General features: G+C 44.7%; 1 protein-coding gene across 1 annotated transcript in view; it reads left to right on the top strand.

The window, feature by feature from the left end:
• LOC147027264 (ankyrin-3-like) overlaps positions 1-24,232 on the top strand; it is a 493,469-nt gene that overhangs the window by 399,023 nt on the left and 70,214 nt on the right. The window contains exon 47 of the mRNA XM_085883609.1: positions 4,531-4,620. Coding sequence (XP_085739735.1) covers positions 4,531-4,620 — 90 coding nt within the window. The remainder of the gene's footprint in view (positions 1-4,530; positions 4,621-24,232) is intronic.

Here is a 24,232-nt window from a genome sequence, read left to right as displayed (position 1 = left end):
TAAGAAGTGGAAGGAATATGTTACCACCAAGACCCTGCTGAGATAAGGCCGTCCCCCCAAACTGGATGACCAAGAAAGGATAAGATTAATCAGAGAGGCCATTGGCAACTTTGAAAGGGCTACATGCCTTTATGGCAAAGACTGGTCACTGTGTGCAGGTGACAACAATATCAGAAGCACTACGCAGCCTGGCATGCATGGTAGGGTGGCAAGAAGTAAGCCATTACTCACAAAGCCCACCTTGAATCCCCTTTGAGGTTTGCAAAAAACCACTCCGGAGATTCTGAAGTCATGTGGCAAAAATTTTTGTGGTCTGACTGACATGGAACTTTTTGGCCAAAATGCAGAACGTTACATTTGGTGCAAATCCAACACAGCACATCACCCAAAGAACACCATCCCTACTGTGAAGCATGTTGGTGGCATCGTCTTGTTTTGGGGATATTTCTCATCAGCAGGGACTGGGGCACTTGTCAGGATAGAATGGATAATGTATGGAGCAAAATACAGAAACATCCAAGAGGAAAACCTGCTGCCCTCTGCAAGAAAGCTGAAATTGGGACGGAAGTTCACCTTTCAGCATGACAACAAACCGAAGCATACAGCCAAAGTTACACTGGAGTGGCTAAGGAACAAAAAGGCCTGCATGTCCTTGAGTGGCCCAGTCAGTGTCCAGACCTAAATCCAATCGAAAATCTGTGGCATGACTTGAAGATTGCTGTCCATCAACACTTTCCACGCAACTTGACTGAGATTGAAGAACAGTTTTGTTCAGAAGAATAGGCAAATATTGCCGAATCAAGGTGTGCAAATTTTGTAGAGACATATCCCAACAGACTCACAGCTATAACTGCTTTCCAAGGTGCTTCCACCAAGTATTACCATTGGGGGGGGGGGGGTTGGGGGTGGACTTTTCACTTGGAAGTTGTGGGTTACGATGTGTAAATAAAGGTGGAAAAAAAATCTGATTTCATGGAATTTAATCCCAGGCTATAAGGCAACATATGGCGAAAATTTTCAAAGGGGGTGTAGACTTTCGATATACACTGAACCTGAGGGAGACAAAACATGGAGAGGGCAGAGGGTGCCAGTCAAGAAATGAGGTGGAAGAAGACAGAGAGACTACCTACCTGTCGGCAATGGCGAAGTGATGGGCCCATAGACTCAGCTTCATCGTGAGAGATTCCAATGATATTGAAGGCCTTGGTTTCCATGGAATCAAGCTGATCAAGATGTGAGGCAGGGGAGCCAGCCCAGAGGGAAGAGCAGTACTCCATCAAGCTGTGTATGGAAGCCTTGAAGGTGGATAGGAGCTCAGTTGTGTCAAGGAAGGACTTTGCATGATGCAGGATGCCCAGTTGGTGGCTGGCTTTAGTGGCCAATTATGAAATGTGTCCTGCCCAAGAGAGATCATGGCTGACAGCGAGACCCAAGAGTTTGAGTAATTTTTGAGAAAGTATATGGAAGGGTTTGTTGTCCGGTCCCTTTTTTGGGGGGGGGGGTAGGAGACAGACACAGACACTGAACATGTATATTTATAGAGAAATTGGTTGATTTGTCCGGAATGAAGGACATATACCAAGCGTTTGTCCAGTTTGTGGTTTTGTCCATGTCTGAGGAGAGGGAAGAGGTTTCTCCCTGTCTGTGAGAAGGATGAGTGTTTGCTTGTTCTCAAGTCTTTACTTTGGCATAAATCATTGCTCGTTCTCAATCCAGGTTAAGCTGCCCTCTTCTTCGGCATTCCATTGAACTTTTTGCACATATTCACAATAACTTCAGCTGTTCAATTTTTTTTCCTGCTCTCATATTATTCTCCCAAATGTTGTTGTATACTTTCTGATATCGTGTTTTGTAGTTTTCATGTGTCGTCTTTGCAATTGTTAAGGTAGTATTATCTACCATTTATTTTCCCAGTGTTTGTTCTTGGATCTTTTTATATGAGACATTTCGAATTTTTTTTGTTTTCGCTTGTTCTTGTACATCATGCAAAGTGATTTTGGAGTATCTTTTCTGGCTTGTTTTCATCATGTTCTTGCACAAATTTGTTTCAATGATCTGTTGAGATGTTTACGTCCACAGCCCATCCTGCAATTGTCCGCTCTCCTGTGCACGTGGTTGGCTCTTCTTTTTCATCTCGGCAGGTGCATGTTTGGGATGCATTTGGGTTTTGTGTTGCATCTTCTGGATAGTAAGTAGATTTCTTGCTTGAGTGTCAATTTTGTTAATTTTTGTTTGTGACCAGTTTACTATTCAACTGCTGCATTGTTTTGCTTTTTTTTTTGTCCCTTTGAGAGGGACACAATTCTTGGATTAGCCATGTCCTGCCTCGACAAACGTCTTGTGCTTGTGTTTGTGACACGATTTCTGACTTCATCCTACCTTTAGGTAATTGTGTGAGGCTTTGTTTTCTCATTATTGTATTGTATTCTCGAGTCGATTTTTATGTTGTTTGTTTTTGTTTTTTTTTTTTTCTGGTTTGAACATGTATTCGGCACATTTGCCTGGTCTGAATTCTACTTCATTGTCTTGGGAGTCATCATCCTTTCTATCTCCACAAGGCGTGAGTCTCTTCTCAATTAATGTGTTGAGCTGCTCTTGGCCTTTTGCCTGTGGGAACAGGTTGAACAGGTATTTCATCTGAGAACAGGTTGAAAGACTTCAAGACTATTAGAAAGCTGTATTTATCTTCATTGTCATGTTTTTGCCTTCCATTCAAAGACTAATTGCGCATTAACTCATCACTGGATTCTGGCCCATACAAATCTCTTGTTTCAGGAGTGAGATGTGTCCATAGGTTGAATGAGAGTGCCCATCTGCTTCGAGCAGAGGATGTCTTCGTAATGCCATTGATGCCACCTCTCTTCTTTCCAATGCCATTCAGCCATTGTTACCTTTGGTCGGGGTTTACGTGATTGAATGTTTTGACTGCACGCTTCACAACAAAATTGCCATTGTCAAATTCTTCTCGAACTTGTGGAGGAAGATGATGCATCTCATTCACGTCGATTGTTACCCAGTGCTCATAGTTTGTGTGGATTGTTTTGTTCATACCTAAAGAAGAAAAACATAAAATACAAATTATTTATGATTTTAATAGTGATTATATGTCGTACATACCGAACTAAAACGATCACAGTGCCTTCGAGTTGAAACTCTTCATGAAAACATGTTTTGTTTTGTTTTTCTGTGGTGGCCATCTTGGATTTGTCCTGCTGGGATTGGCAGCTTAAGAGATACAGCTTGGCAAACAGTAGAAATGGATTCAGCACACCCATAAACTCGTCATTCATAAACAGCACACCCATAAACTAAAAGAGTACACTAGTTATTCAATGGGAAGAAAGACTGAGCAACCTTCCATTAACAACAACAATGGAGCTAAATGTGAGTGAGGCACTCCCCCCTGGAGCAGATTCAAGCTATGCAATGTGGAAATGCCTGAACAGACTAAGATCTGGTGTTGGACGAACAAAAGTCACTCTCTCCAAATGGGGATACTTAAATGATAGGGATGCTGTGTGTAACTGTGGCACTGAACCACAAACCATGCAGCATCTCCTGACATCCCCCCTGCTGGAACAGCCCTGCACAGCATCGGATTTGGCAGAGTTTAATTATAAGGGTCAGCAATGTGCTCAGCTTTGGCTGAACTACATCTAGCCATGTGTACTGTAACTGCTGTTTTTGTGGACACGATAAGTAAGTACCCATAAACTTTAGAATATCATATCTCAACTTTTACTCAAAAATGCCTGTTTTTTAACTCATCGACCACGATTTCAGGTGTTTTTGACTGGTCTATTTCACATTCATCTTGAATGATTTGCACTGGCAGTCGAATGTGGATGTGTCTTAGACCGACAATCATCACCAAACTGTGCAGCCAGTTGCCTGTAAGTTTCAACAGATTGTATGTTTGTGTTCACCCAAAAAATAATTTTTATTTAATTAGTGGTTGTAGGTGTTTGCTACTTACATTACAAAGTCCATGTACATTAATCGGCCTTTTGTAAACAAACATCTCGGACAAATATGAACCACAATCCTTCTTCTTCTTCTTTTGATCCATTCATGTCGGGCGACATATGGAACTCGTCCAGAAGTCATGCCATTTCTGTCAGTCTTGTGCCTTGTGTTTTTGTGGTGTCCAGGTGACTTGTGTCTCTCATTTATTTTTCTCTCTCTTCGTTCGTCGCCAGGCTTCTGTGCTGTACTTTTACATCATGAACTTTGTTCCACTTACTTGGCCAACCAGTGGCAGTATTGTAGGTGTGTTTTTTTTTCTGGTTTCCAACCAATCATGTTGCTCCACACTACTATTGGGCTCTTGGACCTCCCCCTTGGGGGACCGGTGTTGAGAAAGGCTTGAACAGGAGGGTGATGACGCTTCACTGTCTGGCAGCTCGCTATTTGCACCATCATGTAAATGACTTACGGATATGACTTTCACTGGAGTTCCCGAGAGTTTTTTCAAGTTAAATCGCATTCACAGCCCATCGTAAGTGATGCATTTCCTCTCCTGACTCACAGAGCTTCGTACCATGTGCTTCGTTGCGGCCCTGTCTTCAGTTTTTTGTCACTCCTTTCAACCATGGAACTACTAGCATCGAATCCCTTTTGGTGAGCAGCTTATTTCCCACGGCACGAACCATTTATGGCACTCGAGTCACCGAGTGAATCGTATTATTTCATGTCACGATGCCAAATTGACCCACTGGTGATACGCCATTTCTTGCTTCTTATTGAACTTGTGACTGTATTCGTCTGCACACACATTCATCAGCTCAACAGCTCATGGGGCACCGCTCAGACTGGACAAATTCGGAAACTGTTAGCAGTGAGTAGACGTCGATAACTCGATTTACTATGTCTCCCTTTGCCTGCCATCCTTCATTTTCCCTGAGGTTCCCATCATAGTGCGTTTTTTACCTTTCATGAGCTCTGTCTATTTGGCATCACAACAGCCGATCTATATTTCAAGGGTAGTAGCATGTTTGGAGCGAGCCCCCAAAGATGGGAGTACACTCGTTTCCTATGGAAACGCGAAACATACACAAGTAACCCGATTAATATTTATCAATACCATTTTGTCTTTAAAATTGATCAAAAATATTGGTTGTTGTTCCTACAGTGTTGGAATAATTTGGAAGAAGCAAATCTCTGCAAGAAGTACCTGAGTGTGAAATGATTTACCTGACCCTGCAGTTTCCAATCACAGAACTTCTCCTGCCATGACTCTCTATCCTGATAGAAAAGATAGATGGAGACATCCCCAGCCCAGTAATGCTGCACATCTGTCGATGAGAATTCGGAATCTGTCCAAGATACAGGTACACAGTTGCCTATTATTTTGAAAGACATTTCCCCGACCAGCAGTGCTTGAAAATGGGTGAGCACCCTCTTTTAGGAAAGGCATACTTTGATGTTTTGAATCTGTCTCGGTCTCTGCAACCCAGAGACGAGTACACTGTCAAATTGTGAGAGATAAACATCCAGTTGAAGAAGACATCTTAAAACAGCTGTACTGACAGGAAAGTTGGGGAGAAGTTTATAATTAATGTTTGTGAGAAATGTTCAACTTTGTGAGTGACATGGTGATATGATGAAGCTTTCCGCAAATGGCTCAGGAGGTGTAGAATAGGAAGCATTTCTAATAAAGGAAACTCCACACCTCATGCTTAATTTGGTAGATGAGTAACCTTTTCAGGCAGAGCTTATCACCTGGCAGTGTGGCATTAATTATGCTGAATTGTTGGATTAATTATGGCTTTGAGAAGTTCGTACATTTTCATTTATTTTTTTGAAATGGTTAAAATCGTTTGTGGTTCTCCAAGAAGATGGTTCAGCGGTATACCACTCACCTTTCAGCTGTTCAATCAAGGTTTGATTCCCAACCTGATTATACACTGTCACAGTGGTACTTCATAGACTGGGTGTTGGATCACAAAGTGTTCCCTGCCTACCTGGAGATTTGTTGGTTTTTTTGTATACATTGTCGAGGCTCGTATGAGAGTTAACACACAGAACGTACAACAAGGGGAGCAGGATACAAGAGGGGCAGGAGAGGGAAGGAAAAAAACAGTGTGGAGCAGACATGAGGAAATCCGTGGAAGGGAGAGGGATGGGGTGGGGTACACAGGGTAAACAAGATGGACATGACAGGGACTTTCAGGAAGGACAGCATGGAATTTGAAGGAGGTGGGTTTGCGGTGGATTATCGAGGGAAGAAAAGATCGAGGATTTGGAAGGGGGAAGATAAGACATGGTGGTGAACAGCTGTTTTGAAGAGCTGGAGGGAAGAGTGGGACTGAACAGTGTGTGTGTGTGTGTGTGTGTGTGTGTGTGTGTGTGTGTGTGTGTGTGTGTGTGTGTGTGTGTGTGTGTGTGTGTGTGTGTGTGTGTGTGTGTGTGTGTGTGTGTGTGTGTGTGTGTGTGTGTGAGACTTTATTCCAAAGGTAGGAAAAAAGAGGAATGAAAGAGTGAAGGTGAGAAATTTTGGTAGTTTTACCAGTCGGGGGTTGCTGGCGGACCTTGAGCGCCCCGCGGAAATATGGGTGGGGGGGTGGGGGGGAACCTCAGGGAAATATGGGTGGGGAGGAACCTCAGGGAATCACAGACAGAGCAGGGAAGGCGAGGCTGGAGAGAAGATGGTAGAAGACAGAAAGACTGCCGACCTCCCTGCGGTGAGAGAGTGAGAGACCCAAAGACTCAGCCTCACCACGGGAGATACCATTGATGCTAAATACAATGGTTTTCACAGCGTGAAACTGAAAAAAGGTGAGAGGTGGGATCAGCACCCCAGAGGGGAGAGCAGTACTCCATCAGGCTGCAGATTAATGCTTTGCATGTGGTCAGGAGCTCAGGTGTGCCAAGGAAGGACTTTGCACGGCGGAGGATGCCCAGTTGGCGACTGGTTTTGGAGGCCAGCTTGAAAGCGTGGGTTTCCCAGGAAAGATCTGCAGGCAGAGAGTGAAACCCAGTAGCTTAAAAGACAGAACTTCTTCAAGAGGATTGTTGAGAAAGTGGATGGTGGGGGGGGGGCGGCTTCCTGATGGTCCTTTCAGGGAGACAGTGAGTGGGAGATTTGTCAGGATTGAAAGACCACATGTTGGACCAGCTTGTGATGTTATCCAGATCTACAGAGAGTGAAGAGGCCGGTGCTTGCCGGTATGAGAGTTGACAGATGGTACAGCAGAGGATGGAGTCATCAGCAAAGAGATAAAGAGGATTTTCCAGAGAGTCGGGCAGATCATTGATGAAAACCAAAAACAGAACAGGGCCGAGAAAACTGCCTTGAGGAACTCCAGCCTGGACAGGAAGAGGGGATGAGAGAACTCCATTTCGGGCCACACATTGTCTGCAACAGGAGGGGAAGTCTGCGAGCCATGAGTGGAGATGTCCTTGGATACCATAGGAAGAGAGTTTGGTGAGCAGGGCAGGGTGCCAGACGGTATCGAAAGCACACGATTTGTCTCGGGATATGGCTCTGATTTCATATCCGGTATTGAGGATCTCCATCCATTGTTGTGAGAGAAGAAGCAGCATATCCAGGGTGGAGTGACCTGGTCTGAGTCCAAATTGATGATCGGAAATCAAGCCATTGGAGAAGAGGAAGGATTTAATGTCTGATGCGATGATGGATTCCATCACCTTGCTGATGGTTGGGAGAACGCTGATTGGTCTGTAGTTGCAGGGACCAGTTTTAGCATCTTTTTATGCAGGGCAGTTGTGGTTGCTGATTTCCAAGCAGATGGCAGATGACCTTTTTCAAATGAGAGGGTGAATAGAACAGAGAGATGGTGAGCAAGAACATCAGAGCAGGTTTATTGGACACGTGAGCTGATGCCGTCGAGACCGGTTGCAGAATCTGAGTTGAGATTTGACAGCAAGCTCTCCACCTTGTCAGGAGAAAAGGACACAGAGTGCAGGAACAGCTGAGTGTGACTCGGGAAGGTGGGTTCAGAAAGCGACGGGTTTGGAACACAAGATTTCGGTGCAAACACCGAGTTTCGGCATTCATCCTTTTCACGTGCAGTCAGCTGTGTGGCCATTTTGAGGTAAGGTAGGGGATGCAGGGGGAACATTAACTGGATGCACTAGGATTTGGAGGAAGGAGACAGGTTTGAGAGTTCAGACTTGAGATGAGAAAGATGTTGTTTCCTTACTCTCCTGAGGGGAGAAACACTCTTGTTCTGAGCTTTGTGGAAGGAACTGAGATTACCTTCAGTTGGATTAGCCTTCCATGAGATGAAGGGAAGTTGTTGCAGGACAGTTGCCTCGCCACAGGCTTCAGTGTATCATGGGCTGGAGGTAAGGTAGGTCAACTGAAATTGAGGTGGGATAAATCTGTGCATGAGAGAGAGAGCAAGTTTCTTTGAAATAATTCCCAGGACGAGTTGATATTGGAGAAAGTAGAGATGGGAGGCCAGTCGAGAAGTTTGATGGCTGCTTGAAGTCCCTGCCAGTCAGCCTGAGTGAGAAGCCAGCATCAACGGCGCTGAGGAGGTTCTCTAATAACAGCCAGAGAGATGTCTACTTTGATATGCATGTAGTCAGAAGAACCGATTGGAGTGGAGGAAGAACAGAGGATATTTTCAGGGAAATTTGTCAAAATCATATCTATAAAAAATGGAGTACCGTTGGTTGAGATCAAGGTCAGAAAGTTGATGGATTGTGTCAGTCCCAATGAGTCAAATAAGTCTTTTCCTGAAGTACTATGGCAGGTGAGAGAGGTAGCCACATCCAGCCAACTGGCATGATGACAATTGAAGTCATCACATATGAGGAAGGGAGAGTTGGGATGAGAAGATAGAAGTTGGTCCATGTTTTCGGATCGTGAGGTGTAAATGGAGTCATCACTGTTTGGTGGACGGTACAACACACATAAACATGAGGTGGGAGTGGAGGGAATGCCGTCGTCAAAGGTATTCCTGGGGTTGTGGGGGAGAGATGGCCGTGCATGGAGAGTGAGGAATAGAGTATTTGATGAAGAGAACAACTCCACCAGGTCGAGGCTCAGGTCTGTCATTCCGGAGGAGGGAGTAACCAGGGAGAGATAGTAGGCAATCAGATACGTTTTGAAGGAGGAAAGTTTGTGTTAGGGAGATTGTCTTTTTTGTCAGTGGCAACCTGTATGGAAAGATCTGTAAGGTTTGAGCGAAGGCCCTGGATATTTGAGGTCCACACTGTTCATGAAGAGGGAGAGGAGGAGGCTTTGGTGCAGGGGAGGGGAGTGTAGGACTAGGGAGGAGGGGGGGTAAGGAGAGTTGTTGAAAGTGTGGGAGATTGCAGAAGAGCTCGGGGAGAGGGCCGGATGAGGAGGAGAAAAGGCTCGGTGGTGATGGGTTGGGGTACAGTGGGGAGTCATAAGAGAGGGGCAGAGGGCAGTTGAAGATTGGAGGAGGTGGAGTGATGAGATGGAAGAGAGAGGGTGAGGGAAGGAGGCAGCTTTGTGGATGTGAAGGAAGGAAACTTTGGGAAGGGGGAGTGAGGGGGAAGATTGGAGGGAGAAGGGTGAGAGGGGAGAGTTTTTGAGAAAGGTGAGAGGGAAGCTTGGAGGAGGAAAGAGTATGAAGGTTGCTTTGAGAGGAAGGGAAGACGATGAGAGCAGGCATGGTCAAGGTGCGGGAGGGCCGTCAGAGAGGTGGAGAGAGGGGAAGGATGAGACTTGATGGAGATGTGGTGAAGAAGAGAGTGGGTGGGGGAGGTACAAGATTTGAGGGGTTTGGAAAAGGGGAGGTGTGCTGAGAGGAAGGAAGGAGCATGTTTGTGATGATGATGAGTGTACTGATTGAGAGAGTGAGATATCTGTTTGGTTAGAATGGAGCCCACACATGTTAGAACACCACAAACTTTGGGACAACAGAGTAAGAGCTGATACTGAAGCAGAAGACAGTGAAGAGGTGCCAAGAGTGGAGGGATACAATGAAGGAGAATGAAGAGAATGGAGAAAAGAAACGTTGCAACAGTGTGACGTTTTAGACCCGGGAAGAAGGAAAGGTCCAATTGAAAACAGTCTTTTGAAGAACAAGACGAAGAAGAGTGGTAAATTATGATACAACACAGAGAACCACACTTGTGAAAGAGGAAGTTGAAACGTTTTAAGAGACCATTTTGTAATTTTTGTGTTTTTTATTTTTTGATAAAGATGACGTTCGATGAGGAAAAGGAAAGGCGGAGGAGAATCGTGCCGGTGTTGGTGAATTTGGATCGGCAATTACAGAAGGCAGCTGGTCGTTCAAGAAAAGTTACAGGAAGAAGAAGAGGGTGTATTGAAGCACGTGGTTACAGGAGGTTTAACATGAGAGGTTAAAAGAATACAGATTGTGTCTTTATTAATTATTTATTTTTTTAAAGATTAGGTAAAGGAAAGGTTGAAGAAAAAAATTGTCGGTGCATGGTGAATGTGAATCGGCTGAAATAGAAGACGGTAGATCAGCAGAAGAAGGAGGAAGAAGAGTCGGGCAGGGAGGTCACTTGGTTAGGTGGGGTATAAAGTGAGGGAAGAGGTGTTTTTGTTGTAATTTTTTTATATTTTAAGACATGAAACAGAGGGCATAGTTGAGAGGGACAGAAGGAGGGTGAAGGGAAAAGTGGAGAAAATAAAAGCTGATGGTCATGAGGAGAAAATACAAATAAACACGATCGTGCACATAGACGGGAAGAAGGGAAGGCCTCGGAAACCGGAAATGAAAATACAATGAAAACTCAACAATAAGCACAAGTTTTAACACAAGACCGAACTAGAAACACAGTAAACGCAAGAGGTAACAAAATGAGTGTAAAAACGTGACAAAAATGACCGGAAAAACTTATCTTTGAGAAAGTCAGCAGAGAGCCTGAAGAGGAACCGCCACGGTCGCTCAAGAACCGGAACCGGAGGATAGATGTTCAACTCTAATGTCTCACCTGCTGTCATTAGGTGGTGCACACTGAAGATCCAACAGCATTTTCAGAAAGAGAAGGTACGCTATCGCCGGCACACTGAGCAAATTTCAAATTCCTGTACAAATGTGCTCCAGTTGAAACATTCGGACCAATCTACCTCCTGCAGCTGAACGCACAAGAAGGTATCATTTATAGGGGCCACGAGTAGTAGTTAAAATTGTTTGAATCATTAATTACTAGCAAATACAACTCGTCTCTTCCATGACAGGAAGATTAAGTTGGGGGTGGGGAGGGGGAATATGAAGGAGGGGAGGGATAGCAGAGGGGAGAGGAGGGAGGGGTGAAAAGCTGTTGGGGAGAGAGAAAGATTAGGGAGAAGTGAGACAGAGGGAGAGAAGGGGTGGTGTGGGAGGAGAGAGAGAAAGGTGAGAGAGAAAGGTGAGTCACCTTGAGAGAAAGGTGAGACGGAGAGGAGAGGGGGTGGAAGAGAGTGAGGGAAGTGGAAGCGAGGAGGGATGGGGAAGTTAGGAGCTAGGAAGGGGGGGAAGAGTAAGGAAAGAGGGGATGATGATGAGTGATGATGATTCATTTGGTGAGTGATGCCTCACCAAACGTCACTATACACTCTGGGAGTGGGGTTAGAGTGAAGAGTAAAATAGGAGGGTGGGAAGTGGGGGTGGGATTTGGGAGGGCGTAAGCGTGAGGTGAGGAGTTCTCGACTTGGGTTTGGTGGTGGGACTTGTGTAGAGAGGAGGGAGTGGTGGTAGAGAGGAAGGGGAGAGGGGTGGGAGAGAAGGCAAGTAGTAGAGGATTTCACAAAATGAGTTACGTTAAAACAGCACATTAATACAGCATGCACAGACCACCAGATGTCCATGGGGGGGGGGGGGGTTGGAGAGGGGAAGGTGTTTGGGATGAGGAAAGCGTGAGTGAAGGGGGAGGGAAGGCAGCGTGATGGGAAAGCAGTGCAGCATGAGGGGAAGGGAAGGCACTATGAGGGGAAGGGAAAGCAGTGCAGTGGGAGGGAAGGCAATGTGAGGGGAATGGAATGTAAGGCAGCATGAGGGGAAGAGAATGTAGTGTGAGGGGAAGGAAAGGTAAGGCAGCATGAGCGGAAGGGAAGGCAGTGTGAGGGGAATGGGGAATGTAAGGCAGCATGAGAGGAAGATAATGTAGTGTGAGGGGAAGGAAAGGTGAGGCAGCATGAGCAGAAGGGAAGGCAGTGTGAGGGGAAGGGAAAGCTGCGCAATGAGAGGGGAAGGCAGCATGAGGGGAAGGGAAGGCGGAGTGAAGGGAAGGCAAGGCGGCGTGAGGGGCGGGGACGAGAAGGTGGCGTGATGGACGGGGACAAGAAGGCGGCGTGAGGGGCGGGGAAGAGAAGGTGGCATGAGGGGAAGGCAAGGAAGTGTGAGGGATGGGGAAAGGAAGGCGGCGTGAGGGGCGGGGAAGAGAAGGCGGCCGAGGGGAAGGGAAGGGCTATAAAACATGCCCAAACAGCAACATTTCCTTTTTAACCACCGGGTGATATATAAAAATGGGTGGGAGCATTTAAAACCCAAGCTATCTACCTGACAAAGGCCTGCATGCATGCATGCTCATACATGCAGCGACCTTTGCACCACTCCGATCGGCTCACTTATTTGTACATGCTACACGATGGGGAAGCAGTTTTAAATTCAAAACAAAACTGTCAGCCCTTAACAATCCCCTTAACAGAGGGGGAGGGTGGGAGGGGGGACCGAGGGAGGAGGGTGGGGAAGCTGGGAGGGGGGAAAGAGCGAGGAAAAGGGGAGGGGGAGAGCGACTCCTCACCAAACGTGGGGAGTGGAGGGTTTGGGAGGAGGTAAACGAGAGAGGATGGGTTCTCGACTTGCATTTGTGGAAACTTTTGGAGAAGGGAGGGGTTGAAGTACAGGATTGAATGGAATGGGGTTTGTTTAATGCAGCATTCTGAATCTTATTCGGACATGTGACATGATGGGGAAGCTGTTTTAAATTCAAAACTAATCTGCCAGTCCTTCACAGTCCCCTTGACGGTGGGGGAGCCGGGTGGAGGGGGAAGAGATGGGAGAGAGAAAGGGTCATGGGTGGTAGAGAGAGGGTTAGGGATGGGAGAGAGTAGGAAAGGGGTGTGAGGGAGAGGGGTGGGAGATGTGTGAGAGAGGGGAGGGGGATTCCAGAAGATATGTCGTCCAGTTTAACATCCATCTGAGAGATGGCACACGCATTGATGAATCACTGCCTGTGAAACACTGGGATGACAGTTGATAGCTGTGTCTGGATTCGATCCCAGGCTAGGCAGCTTCGAACGAGTGTGCGTACCCCTTGGATATCCTGCCATGATGTGGCGATTCATTGCTTTGTTACAACTGAAAACATTTTTTACTCATTGTGATCATCAAAATTATTTTGCCTTCCTAACTCCGGAGATGTCCTGATGTAGAACATGCCACGGTATCGCCATCGAAGCTTGAAAAGAGCTCGCCAAGTGCTTCAACCACTCAAGCAAGCACTCCAACAAAAAGATTGAAGAAACTTTTAAAAACAGAATGTTTGATTTTTTTATATGTATCTAATAATCTATCCATCCTGAAGTGACTGGTCGTATAACGAAAGAAGATAATACAAATAGAGGAAACGTGGTATAAAATAAAATTGCACATTTTCACCGAGTGAACCACCACCCGACACACTGCCTGAGGCACCGCACGGCCAAACGCAGGTGAGTGTGCCCTGAACTTTGTTCAAGTCGATCGATATAATTCAGTGATATAATTCATCCACATGGGTTAAGCACTCAAGCAAGCACTCCAACAAAGCGGTTGATAAGAAACAGCTGGCTTGGTAAGCGATTAGCAATCGCCGATCCATCACATAAACACCACGCCCCCGGCGAAACCCGGAATGTCAGGCAATGTCCGAATTGGACAAATGAACACTTTTATTTCGCAGTTGGAACTGCTGCTGAAGTCAATAAAGAAGTTTAAATTTTGAAATTTGGCTAAGAATAAGGGATTCTAGAGGTTAGACATGTGGAGAAATGAAATAAAGCCATGAACCCTGGTGTCTTCATGCGTTTACACTGCAATATGTACAGTGATTTGTGGGTATGATGATCAGGTATTCGATGATGTGAGTGGGGAAAGTGAAAAAAATTTACCGTTAAGAAACCATTAAGGCCTGTTCCAAGTCAAGGCATTGTTGAGCATTCCAAAAAAATTGTGAATGAAGGCCCCAGCGAGAGACAGCAGGCTAACCAAGCCTTGATAAAGGAAATTATTAAATGAGGCCATTAATTATCTTCAAGAGGGGTGTTTTAATTCACCCAAACACCCAATTTTCACTCATGCACTCCTTAAGAGTTTCAGTCTGCGAGGTTTCATGGTTTTTGAGTTATCGAGGACATACACACATGCACACACACGCACATACACACACACACACACACACACACACACACACACACACACGCAATTATTAGTATAGTTATGGTAATTTCAGACTTCTTCGTTCATATGTAGGGTAGCATTATTGGCTGAGTGCAAGTTGTTTCGTCTGTGCCGCTGATGCAGTGCCCTCGGGTGAGGGCAGGAATTTACAATTTGTTAATGGCCCCATTGATAGCATGCCTACTCTTCACGAAGGGCACCGTGGAATCTTTGACGTCCACCAAAGAATGCTGGTGGATCAGATGCCTGTTTAACATCCATCGGAGGGATGGCACACACATTGATGAATCACCCTGCCAGCGAAACACCAGGATGACAGTCTATAGCTGGGTCGGGATTCAAACCAAGGCTAGACAGCTCAGAGGCTAGTGTGTGTACCTCTGGGCCATTCTGTCAGCTCTGTATAGGACTAAAAACACTGGTCTTAGTTTCCCTTCCAAAACGTGTGATAAATTTGCCATTTGATCTGATAATGTTTGATGAAAATTTAATGCTCACGTCATCAGATGCCATAAGAAGACGACACAAACTTTTATAAGGGTTATCATAATCTTCCACAACTCGTCACATGTACATCTTTGTCTGCTTGTTTTCTGCTTATTCATTTATTTATTTAATTAATGAATTAATGAATTATTGGTATCGAGTAATCGATCACATTCATTTAAAAACGAAATAATAAGAGGAGGAGATTGGGACCATACTCTGTGCAGAGCGTTGGTGTTGCTTAAGCACTCTCCTTGGCTATTGGGCACATTCCTGGATTGGTCGCCACTCCGACACAGGATACCAGCAAGCTGGCACTCATTTTGCCAACCTCGGAAGGATGACAGGCCGAGTTAACCCCACCTGGTATTAATTCAGCAGCTGAGCAGGATTTGAACTCAGGACCCGAGGATCCAAAGCCCGCCACCCTAACCATGAAGGCAACACCCGGCATAATAAAAGGAGATATACCATATTTTATACACTACATACTTCAGAAAAGATAGAGGCATAAGCTTCAAATGTGTAAGTGATATAAGAAAGGAAACTTGTTTTTTACATTAATACATGCTGCCAAAAAGTCATCCTTCATGTGCTGCAGTGATTTCGTCCTTTGCCTGATTGTCCATTGCTTGGATAAATGTCTCCTAAAGTAGCTGCTGCAGGCTCTCACACTTAGTAAGCCACATGACAGGCACATGTGAATGAATATCTGGTGAGCCCAAATTTCCTTCCCCTCATTTGAGCAACGACAGAGCCAACTATAGTCTCCTGTAACATGGGCCTCTTACAAAAATAGCACAATACTGGGGTGGGTGTTGCTCAGGACGAACAGTTGAGAGCATTGCACCCATCGCCATGTAGGGTGGGTGTACAACCTGTCCGGCAGCACAACCTTGCCATGCTCGTCAGTCTTTCAGAACTTCTGCCCCAGTTATCTCTTCTTGTCCTTTTCGTTGTTACCCTCATCAATGTGTACTTGTTGGTGGCAGCTGCCAGCGGGTTGGCAGCACGGTTTGCGATGCGCTTTTCACGGTTTGTGCAACGATCCCTCGATGCAGATCTTGGAGGGGTGGGAATGGCCTCGCAGGCCGACGAAGGGGAAACTGTGACTACCCACGTCGTTCGACGCAAGGTTCTGGTCCAGGTATTGGGCTTTTGATGAAATGCACTATTTATGGGTGTGTAGGCCTGGTGACGTGTGACATAACAGCAAATAATGTCGCAAAACCAAAGTTTTCACAGTGGTTGAGTGGGACATGATATTTTCAACATGACTGTAATTTTCCCTCAAACACTCACGGCTTAAAAGAAGGGTTGCATCTCACTTTGGAGACGAGTCCATTTGAAGTTTGTTTTTTTTTTTTCAGCCTTTTGTTGAAATTCTAAACAAGTGTGCTTTTTAAACAGCTCCCTGCCCTCACTTTAAATCATATGTTGTTGAAACATGTTGGCTTTTTGCTTGCAAAAGACAAATGTGACCACGATAGAGTGGTGAAAGTGAAAATACAAAAAACATAAGGTTTTGTTAAAATATATAAATTCTCATAAAGTTCAACAGTTCAGCCACAGACCATCCATACATTGGGACCAGACTCTTTGCAGAGCGTTGGTGCTGCCTAAGCAGTTTCCTTGGCTATTGGGTACAATCCTGGATGGGTCTCCACTCCAGCACAGGATACTAGAAAGCTGGTACTCATTTTACCAACCTCGGAAGGATGACAGTCAGTCAACCCCACCTGGTATTAATTCAACAGCCGAGGAGGATTTGAACTCAGGATCCTAGGATCCCAAGCCCACCACCCTAACCATTAATCCAACACCAGGCATCGTCACTGACGAAGGGTCAGAAAGTTGCGGAAATGTTGAACTTTTGAGAGTCGTATTCTTTTTTGTTTTGACAAAACCTTGAGTTGGTTGTGCTTTTGCATTGCATTTGCTTCTTGGTGAATTCCCAGGGATCTTTACAAAATGACACTGGGATGTGAAAACTGAAATTCAAATTTGTCAGTTATCAAAACAATTACAGATTAGTGTGCATATTTACAGAGGAAGGCTCGTCACACTACATTCAAATCTATTTGGACAACGACTGTGAAATGTGAACAAAGTGAAAAGTCCCCAGTGCTGTCCCAAACAAAATTCAACACTCACTTGAGAAACAAAAAGGATTGTGATTCCTCAACATCGGATGTCAAGTGAAGAATCAATAGACCGAAAGGCCACTCACAATTCATTTCTTCCAAATAACCGAACACAGTGTGGCAGCTTTGTTTTGTATAATTACCTCTGCCACCGTAAGTGGATGGAGATTGTTTTCACCCCTGTTTGTTTGTCTGTTTTTTTATCTGAAACAGGATATCTGTTTGAGCAGGATATCTGAAAAAGTTATGGACGGATGAAATGAACCTTGGTAGACAGGTTGGGTTTTTTTATATATATATTTTTGTATTCTTTGTCGAGGCTCGTATAAGAGCTCATGCACAGAACACATAACAAAGGGAGCAGGAGACAAAAGGGGGCGAGAGAAAGAAGCACAAAAACAGTTGGGAACAGGGACATCGGGAGGTCTGTGAGGGAGAGAGGGGTGGGATGGGGTACATGGGGTAAACAAAGAGACGCGACAGGGAATTTCAATCAGGAAACAGGGAATTTAATGGAGGTAGGTTTGGGGTGGATTCATGGGGGTAGAAAGGATCATGGTTTTGGATGGGGGAAGACATGAGATGGCAGTAAACAGCTGTTTCAAAGACCTGGAGGAAAGAGTGGGATTGTAGAGAGTGTGGGAGTTTGTTCCATAGGAGGAAAAAAATGGAATGAAAGAGCGAAGGTGAGCAGTGATTCTTGATTTTGGCATTTTCGCCAGGAGGAGGTGTGTGGTAGATCTTGAATACCCTGCAGAAATATGGGGACAGAGCAGGGGGTGTAATGCCAGAGAGGAGTCGGTGGAAGACGGAAAGACCAATCACCTGCCTGCGGTGAGAGAGTGTGACACTCAAAGATTCACCTTCGTCGCGGGAGATACCAATGATCCGAAAAGCTTTGGCTTCCACAGCGTGAAGCTGAGCTAGGTGTGAGGCGGGAGCTCCACCCCAAAGTGGAGAGCATTACTCCATCAGACTGCAGATGAAAGCTTTGTATGTGGTTAGTTGCTCAGGTGCGCGAAGGAATGACTGCATGATGGAGAATGCCCAGTCTACGACTGGCTTTCGAGGCCAACTTGGAAAAGTGGCTTTCCCAAGAAAGATCGTGGCAGATTGTGAAACCCAAAAGCTTGAGAGACAAAACTTCTTCAAGAGGATTGTTGAGAAAGTACATCGGGTTGTGGGGGAGGCTGGGGAGGGGGAGGGGGAGGGTTCCAGACGGTCCTTTCGGAGAGACATAGTGAGAGTGTGAGATATGTCAGAAATGAAATATGTGTTCCACGTGTTGGACCAGCTTGTCGTTTTATCCAGGTCTGCAAAGAGTGAAGAGGCTGCTACCTGCCAATCAGAGGATGACAGATGCTACGACAGAGGGTGTGTCATCAGCAAAGAGACAAACAGGAGTTTTCCAGAGTCTGAGAGATCATTGATGAAGATTAGAAAAAGCACAGGGCCTAGAACACTGCCTTGTGGAACTCTTGCCTGGACAGAAAGATTCGAGAACATTCCATTAGGAGCCACACAATGACTATGATAGTTAAGTTGACACACACCAGAAACAGACTTATCCAGATGTCCAAAATAGAGTGACCTTGACTGAATCCAAATTGATGATCGGAAATCAAGCCATTGGAGAAGAGGAATGATTTAAGTCAGAAGTGAGAATGGATTCCATAATCTTGCTGATGATTGGGAGTAGGCTTATTGGTCTTTTGTTGCAGGGATCAGTTTTAGCACCTTTTTTATGCAGAGCGGTTATGTTTGCTGATTTTCAAGCAGATGTCGATGACCTTGAGTAAATGAGACTATGAATAGAATAGAGAGAGAGGGTGAGCAAGAGCAGCAGAGCAGGATTTTGAAACACATCGGCTGATGACTTATGGACTGGTTGTAGAATCTGAGTCAATGTTTGACAGCAAATTTCTCCACCTTGTCAGGAGAAAAGGAGACAGATTGCAGGAACAGCTTGGTGCAACTCAGTCAGGTGGGTACAGAAAGTAATGAGTTTGGGACACAAGATTTCGTACCAAACAGCGAGTTTAGGCATTCAGCTTTTTCACATGCAGTGTCAGATTTGCAGTCATTTGAGGTCAGGGAGGGGATGGAGGGGGAACATACACCAGAATCGGACTTGGAGGACCGACACAGGTTTGAGAGTTCAGACTTGAGATGAGAAAGATGTTATTTTCTGGCTCTCCTTAGGGTAGACACTCACTTGTTCTGAGCTTTGTGGAAGAAACTGAGGTTGCCTTCAGTTCGATTTGCCTTCCACGTTGGCAACTGCCTCACCACAAGCTTCAGTGTACAATGAGCAGGAGGAAGGGTATGACAATTGAAGATGAGGTAGAATAAATCTGTGCATGAGAGAGAGCAAATTTCTTTGAAAGAATTCCCAGGATGAGTGAATGTTGAAGAAAGTAGAGATGGGAGACCAGTCTAGAAGTTTGATGGCTGCTTGAAGTCCTTGCCAGTCGGCCTGATTGAAATGTCAGGATCGTCGGTGCTGAGGTGGTTCTCTGAAAACGGCTGTAGGGATGTCGACTTTAACAAGCATATGGTCAGATGAACCAATTGGATCAGAAGAACAACAGCAGTCATTGGTAGGGCAATTGATCAAAATCAAATCCAGAAGAAATGGAGCACCGTTGACGAAGACCCGGGGGTGGGGGGGAGTTGACAGATTGAGTCAGTCAAAAATGAGTCGCAGAAGTCCTTTGCTGAAGTTCCATGACAGGTGAGAGAGGTACCCACAACCTGCCAACTAGAATGATGACAATTGAAATCACCACAAATGTGGAAGAGGAAGAGGGAGTTGGAATGATTGAAAAGAAGTCGGTCCTTGTTTTCGGCGACCGAGATGTAAATGGAGTCATCACTGTTTGGTGGGTGGTACAACACAGTTAAACAAGTGGTATGCTGGGAGGGGAAGCCGTAGCCATAGGTATTCCTGGGGGTGTGGAGGAGTGAGGACAGTACATGGAGAGTGTGGAATCGAGTTTTTGATAAAGAGAGCAACTCATACCACGAGAGTGAGGTTCAGGTCTGTCACACCGGAGGAGGGAGTCACCAGGGAGAGATGCTATGGAGTGACAGATGTCGAGAAAGAGAAAAGTTTGTATTACACATATTATATCTGGTTTGTCAGTGGCAACCTGTCTGAAAAGATCTTTCAGATTAGAGCGAAGTCCCCTGATGTTTGAGGTCCACACCATTATGGAAGAGGGAGGGGAGGAGGTGTTTAGGGTCAGTGGAGGAGAGGGGGAGGGTTGGAGAAAGCAGGAGAGGGGAAGGTAGGGATAGATGTTGATGGTGTTGATGATAGATTGCAGTCTGTTGGGTGTGTGTAACTGAGGAATTGATTGGATTTTGATGAAGATCTGGATCTGGTTAACTTTAAGTGATTCTTCACCATTGAGATACAGGGCCAAAAACGATAAATAGCATGATATCTCAAAACTCCATGGACAGATTATGACAAAACTTGGTGGATGAGTTGGTTAGGTGACGAGAACAAGCCGATTGGATTTTTGTTTAGGTCTGGCTGCAGATCCAGCCTATCAGTGGGATACAAAATGTGAAAACAATTCACCCTCATGGTGGTGGTTTGCACTGTCCTGTGTGCCATTCCAGTTCCTCGATTTGTCTTCCCTAAAACTTCACTGCAGTTACAATTGTTCTATTAATTTGCTATCATGGTGTCAATACCAGGTTGTCCTTCCCTTAAAATGAAGAACCAGTTCTGCTGGTGAAGGCTAGCTGGTATTGATCTGCCTCTACAGACAGTTACAACAATGTATGCTATCACCACGACTTCTATTGAGGTCTGCTAACCACCGTTCTAAGTAAGGATAAGGTGAAGGTTTGGGCATTCACTGTTCCTTAAGTGAGCTTCTCCTTGCTTCCTCTGCAGAATAGTATACCTCAATCAACGATCTGTTGATTCCATGCATTGCCTTACCCTTAATTGATGACAAAACAAATATTTACCTTGAATCCAGCAGTTTTTTTTGATACGCCATGCTTGATATTTACTCGGAGATCCCAGCTTTTTGCATCGAGCTTGTTTGAGGAATATATTGTTCAACGAAATCACTCCACATAATGTTTGCTCTTATGTGATAAAGGACATCGAATGTCCTTCCTGGGGTGTCACCGTTTTGCAACAAGAATAAAAAAGTTACTCCCATGTCGAAGTCAAAATATTATGGTGTATAAACGCCAAACACCTTTATGAGATAAAACTAATGGATGTTGGAATCTGTGTTAGTACCAACTGAAGTGGAGTGCTTTTGTAGTTTGACAAGAACATTTCGGAGGATATTACATACCTCTGCCGTCGACTTTGATTTTTTTGGATAGTATACAATATGCTGGGTGATGTAATTAGCTGTACACGGTTGGTTGCAGGTCAATTGTTTGTGGATGTTTCATGAGTACGGAAATTGTTCTTCTTCTTGCGTATGGTAGCTTAGCTGCGGGGTAGCTATCATTTCTTGGAAGCGTGATTGTGTTGCTGATGCAGTTGCTGTCTACCAGTACACACTGGTACTCATTTTGCCGACCTCAGAAGGATGACAGGCTGAGTCAACCCCCAAGTGTATTAATTTAGCGGCCAACTGGGCTGCAACTCAGGACCCTCGGATCCCAAGCCGCCACCTTAACCACTAAGCCAACACCAGGCGAGTACGGAACTTGTTTTGAAATATAATAGAAACAAACAGCAGGCACAGCCAGCCTGGAGCAGGAAAATGATTACTTCCTGCAGATCAAGCATCTTTCCAAACCTCTCTCTGTCTGTCTCTCCCTCTCTCCCCTCTCTCCCCTCTCTCCCTTCTCCCCTCTCCTCCTCTCCCCTCTCTCCCTCTCTCCCCCTCTCCCTCTCCTCAACCTCCCTCTCTTTCCCCTCCTTTCTGTGGGTATGCTTCTGTGATGTCATGGCATCTGCCAATGTGCTTGTTTTTGCTCCGTTCTCGTGATTGTGTCCTTTTCCTTGCTTCCCTCTTTCTCTCCACCCACCTTTTACGTCCTACCTTTGTGTGTTTTTCTACCTGTTTCCTCGTTTCCATCTTCCCTCCCCCTTGGGACTTGCTGAGTGAGAGAATAGAGCTTATGGCATTGTTGAGGGGCAAAGGGTGACAGCAGGCCCATATGGCATCGTTTTACCGCTCTGACAGGACTGTGTAAGCCTTTTTCACTGAAAATGTGCCTTTTTTATTATTATTATTATTATTATTATTGTTATTATTGTTATTATTATTATTATTATTTTTATTATTTCAGTTTGATTTCTTTAATCTGTGCCCTTCTGCCTGGTCTTGGTGGAAAGGTGACAAATCGCCGTTACGGCGTATGTATGCTCATGCTACGAAGCATTTGGAAGCTTAATGCAGAAGCATGCATTTGTGTTTTTACAGAAGACATTGTCCTTGCCGTGGGAGCCAATGTAATCAGTGATCGAAATGTTTGTGCTGCATCGCACACGAACCAGAAGTTTATTGTTTTCATATCAGAAGAAAAGTTAGTTCATGAGATTGTTAGTTCTGGTTGAACCACAGGAAGAAGTCATTTCATCATGGTATCCCCTATGGATAAATTTGTGGAAACTTGGTAATTTCAAATGTGCCATGATTTATGAAAGTGATAAAATTATGCCGGTTTTGTCTCGCTATGGAACATTTGTTTCTTGAATCTCTATGATTCCTCTTGAGTGCCATAACGAGTGTGGCAAACACATCATGAGAGTCAGGAGACAGATATATATATATATATATATATATATATATATATATATATATATATATATATATATATATATATATATATATATATATATATATATATATATATATATATATATATATATATATATATATATATATATGGTCCTCCCAAATTGAGGGGATGATACAAGCATGAATATCTCGTTTTTGGTATCCCTAAATGATAATGAGTATCATGTGTATGCATCATCATGGACTCTAACATGCTTTCTTTGTGTGCCATTTGGACGTGTAAACAGATTCTGTCCCAAAACCTCTTGTGTGAAGTGTGATGAATCGGGCTACACCAACAGAGATTGTGAAAAAGCGAATACACTAACCATGACTTCTGAACCCAGTGAGGTGGCAAACCAGCAGTTCGGCTGGAACTATAACTGTTCCCTCTTGAGGCGAAACAATAAATGAATAAACCAATGTCACCCGCAGGGTGACCCGTATCTTGCCAAAAGGTGACCACGTGTGACTTATTTAAGGTCACACTGAGGTGAACAGAGCTGCTATCCACCAGGAGCGACTCCTTGAGGAATATCTGCCGACGAGAGATTCCGATGAGAATCGTTCTACAGAGTAACCATGAAAAATATGTGTTTGCCTCATAACGTCACCAAATGACGTCATAATGTCTCAAGCTTGACATATCTAGAAAGCACTCATCGAGGTGTTCAATTTGAGGTACTACACGATATGGTTCCTAAAACTTGAAAATTTGACCTTGGGGTCAAATATGTTTGACCTCAGGTGCTAACCATGAAGGTCAAGGCCAATCGTCACCAAAAACTAATCAGCTGAGCGCCAGACCATATACTACATTCCCATAAAGTTTGGAGACTATTCGATTAAAATTACTCAAAAAATAAGGGTTTTGTCGACTCCCCTGATTTGCGACAAAGTGACCTTGACCTTTGACCTTGACCTTCAAAATTTTATGCGCTGAAAGGGACCTCTATAGGCCTCTGATATGTGAAGTTACAAAAATTTCCAATGATAACTGTGCTCTGCAGAATTTTTTATATGTGATTAAAGACAAACAAAAAAAAACATACAAGCTGACTCACATATCTTGCAAAAACTTCGTTTTGGCAAGATAATAATCAGTCACGGTAACAAAAATTGGACCGCATGTCCTGAAGCTCACCTGGATCAGGAGCAACAGTCACTCAAACCCCCCGCAGATCCCCTTCGACCCTGATTTTTTTTTTTTTTAATGCCATGAGCAAACTTTGGTACATCACGGGTGATGAAGGTTGTGGTCAAGTTTCATTGAAATCATGTGTGCAGTTTTGGAGAAGAGAGCAAATACCTGTTGTTGTGGAGGACATTTAAAATCATTGTGAAATTGTCCCTCAAGGCACTATTAATCTTATTGGTCATCGAGATGAAGTCAGCGGTGAGGATAAGACTGTTACCTAGTCTTGGAATGAAGTAGCACTGGGTCTTGCTTCTGGTTCTGAGCAGATTGGAAGTGGTACTGATCCACAGATATAAG

This window comes from Eptatretus burgeri, chromosome 5 (assembly GCF_056783735.1).
Source record: "Eptatretus burgeri isolate ZD-2024b chromosome 5, Ebu_testis_v1, whole genome shotgun sequence".
NCBI classification, from domain to species: domain Eukaryota; kingdom Metazoa; phylum Chordata; class Myxini; order Myxiniformes; family Myxinidae; genus Eptatretus; species Eptatretus burgeri.
The sequence above is the reverse complement of the archived record's forward strand: the minus strand, read 5'-3'. Positions and strand labels throughout refer to the sequence as shown.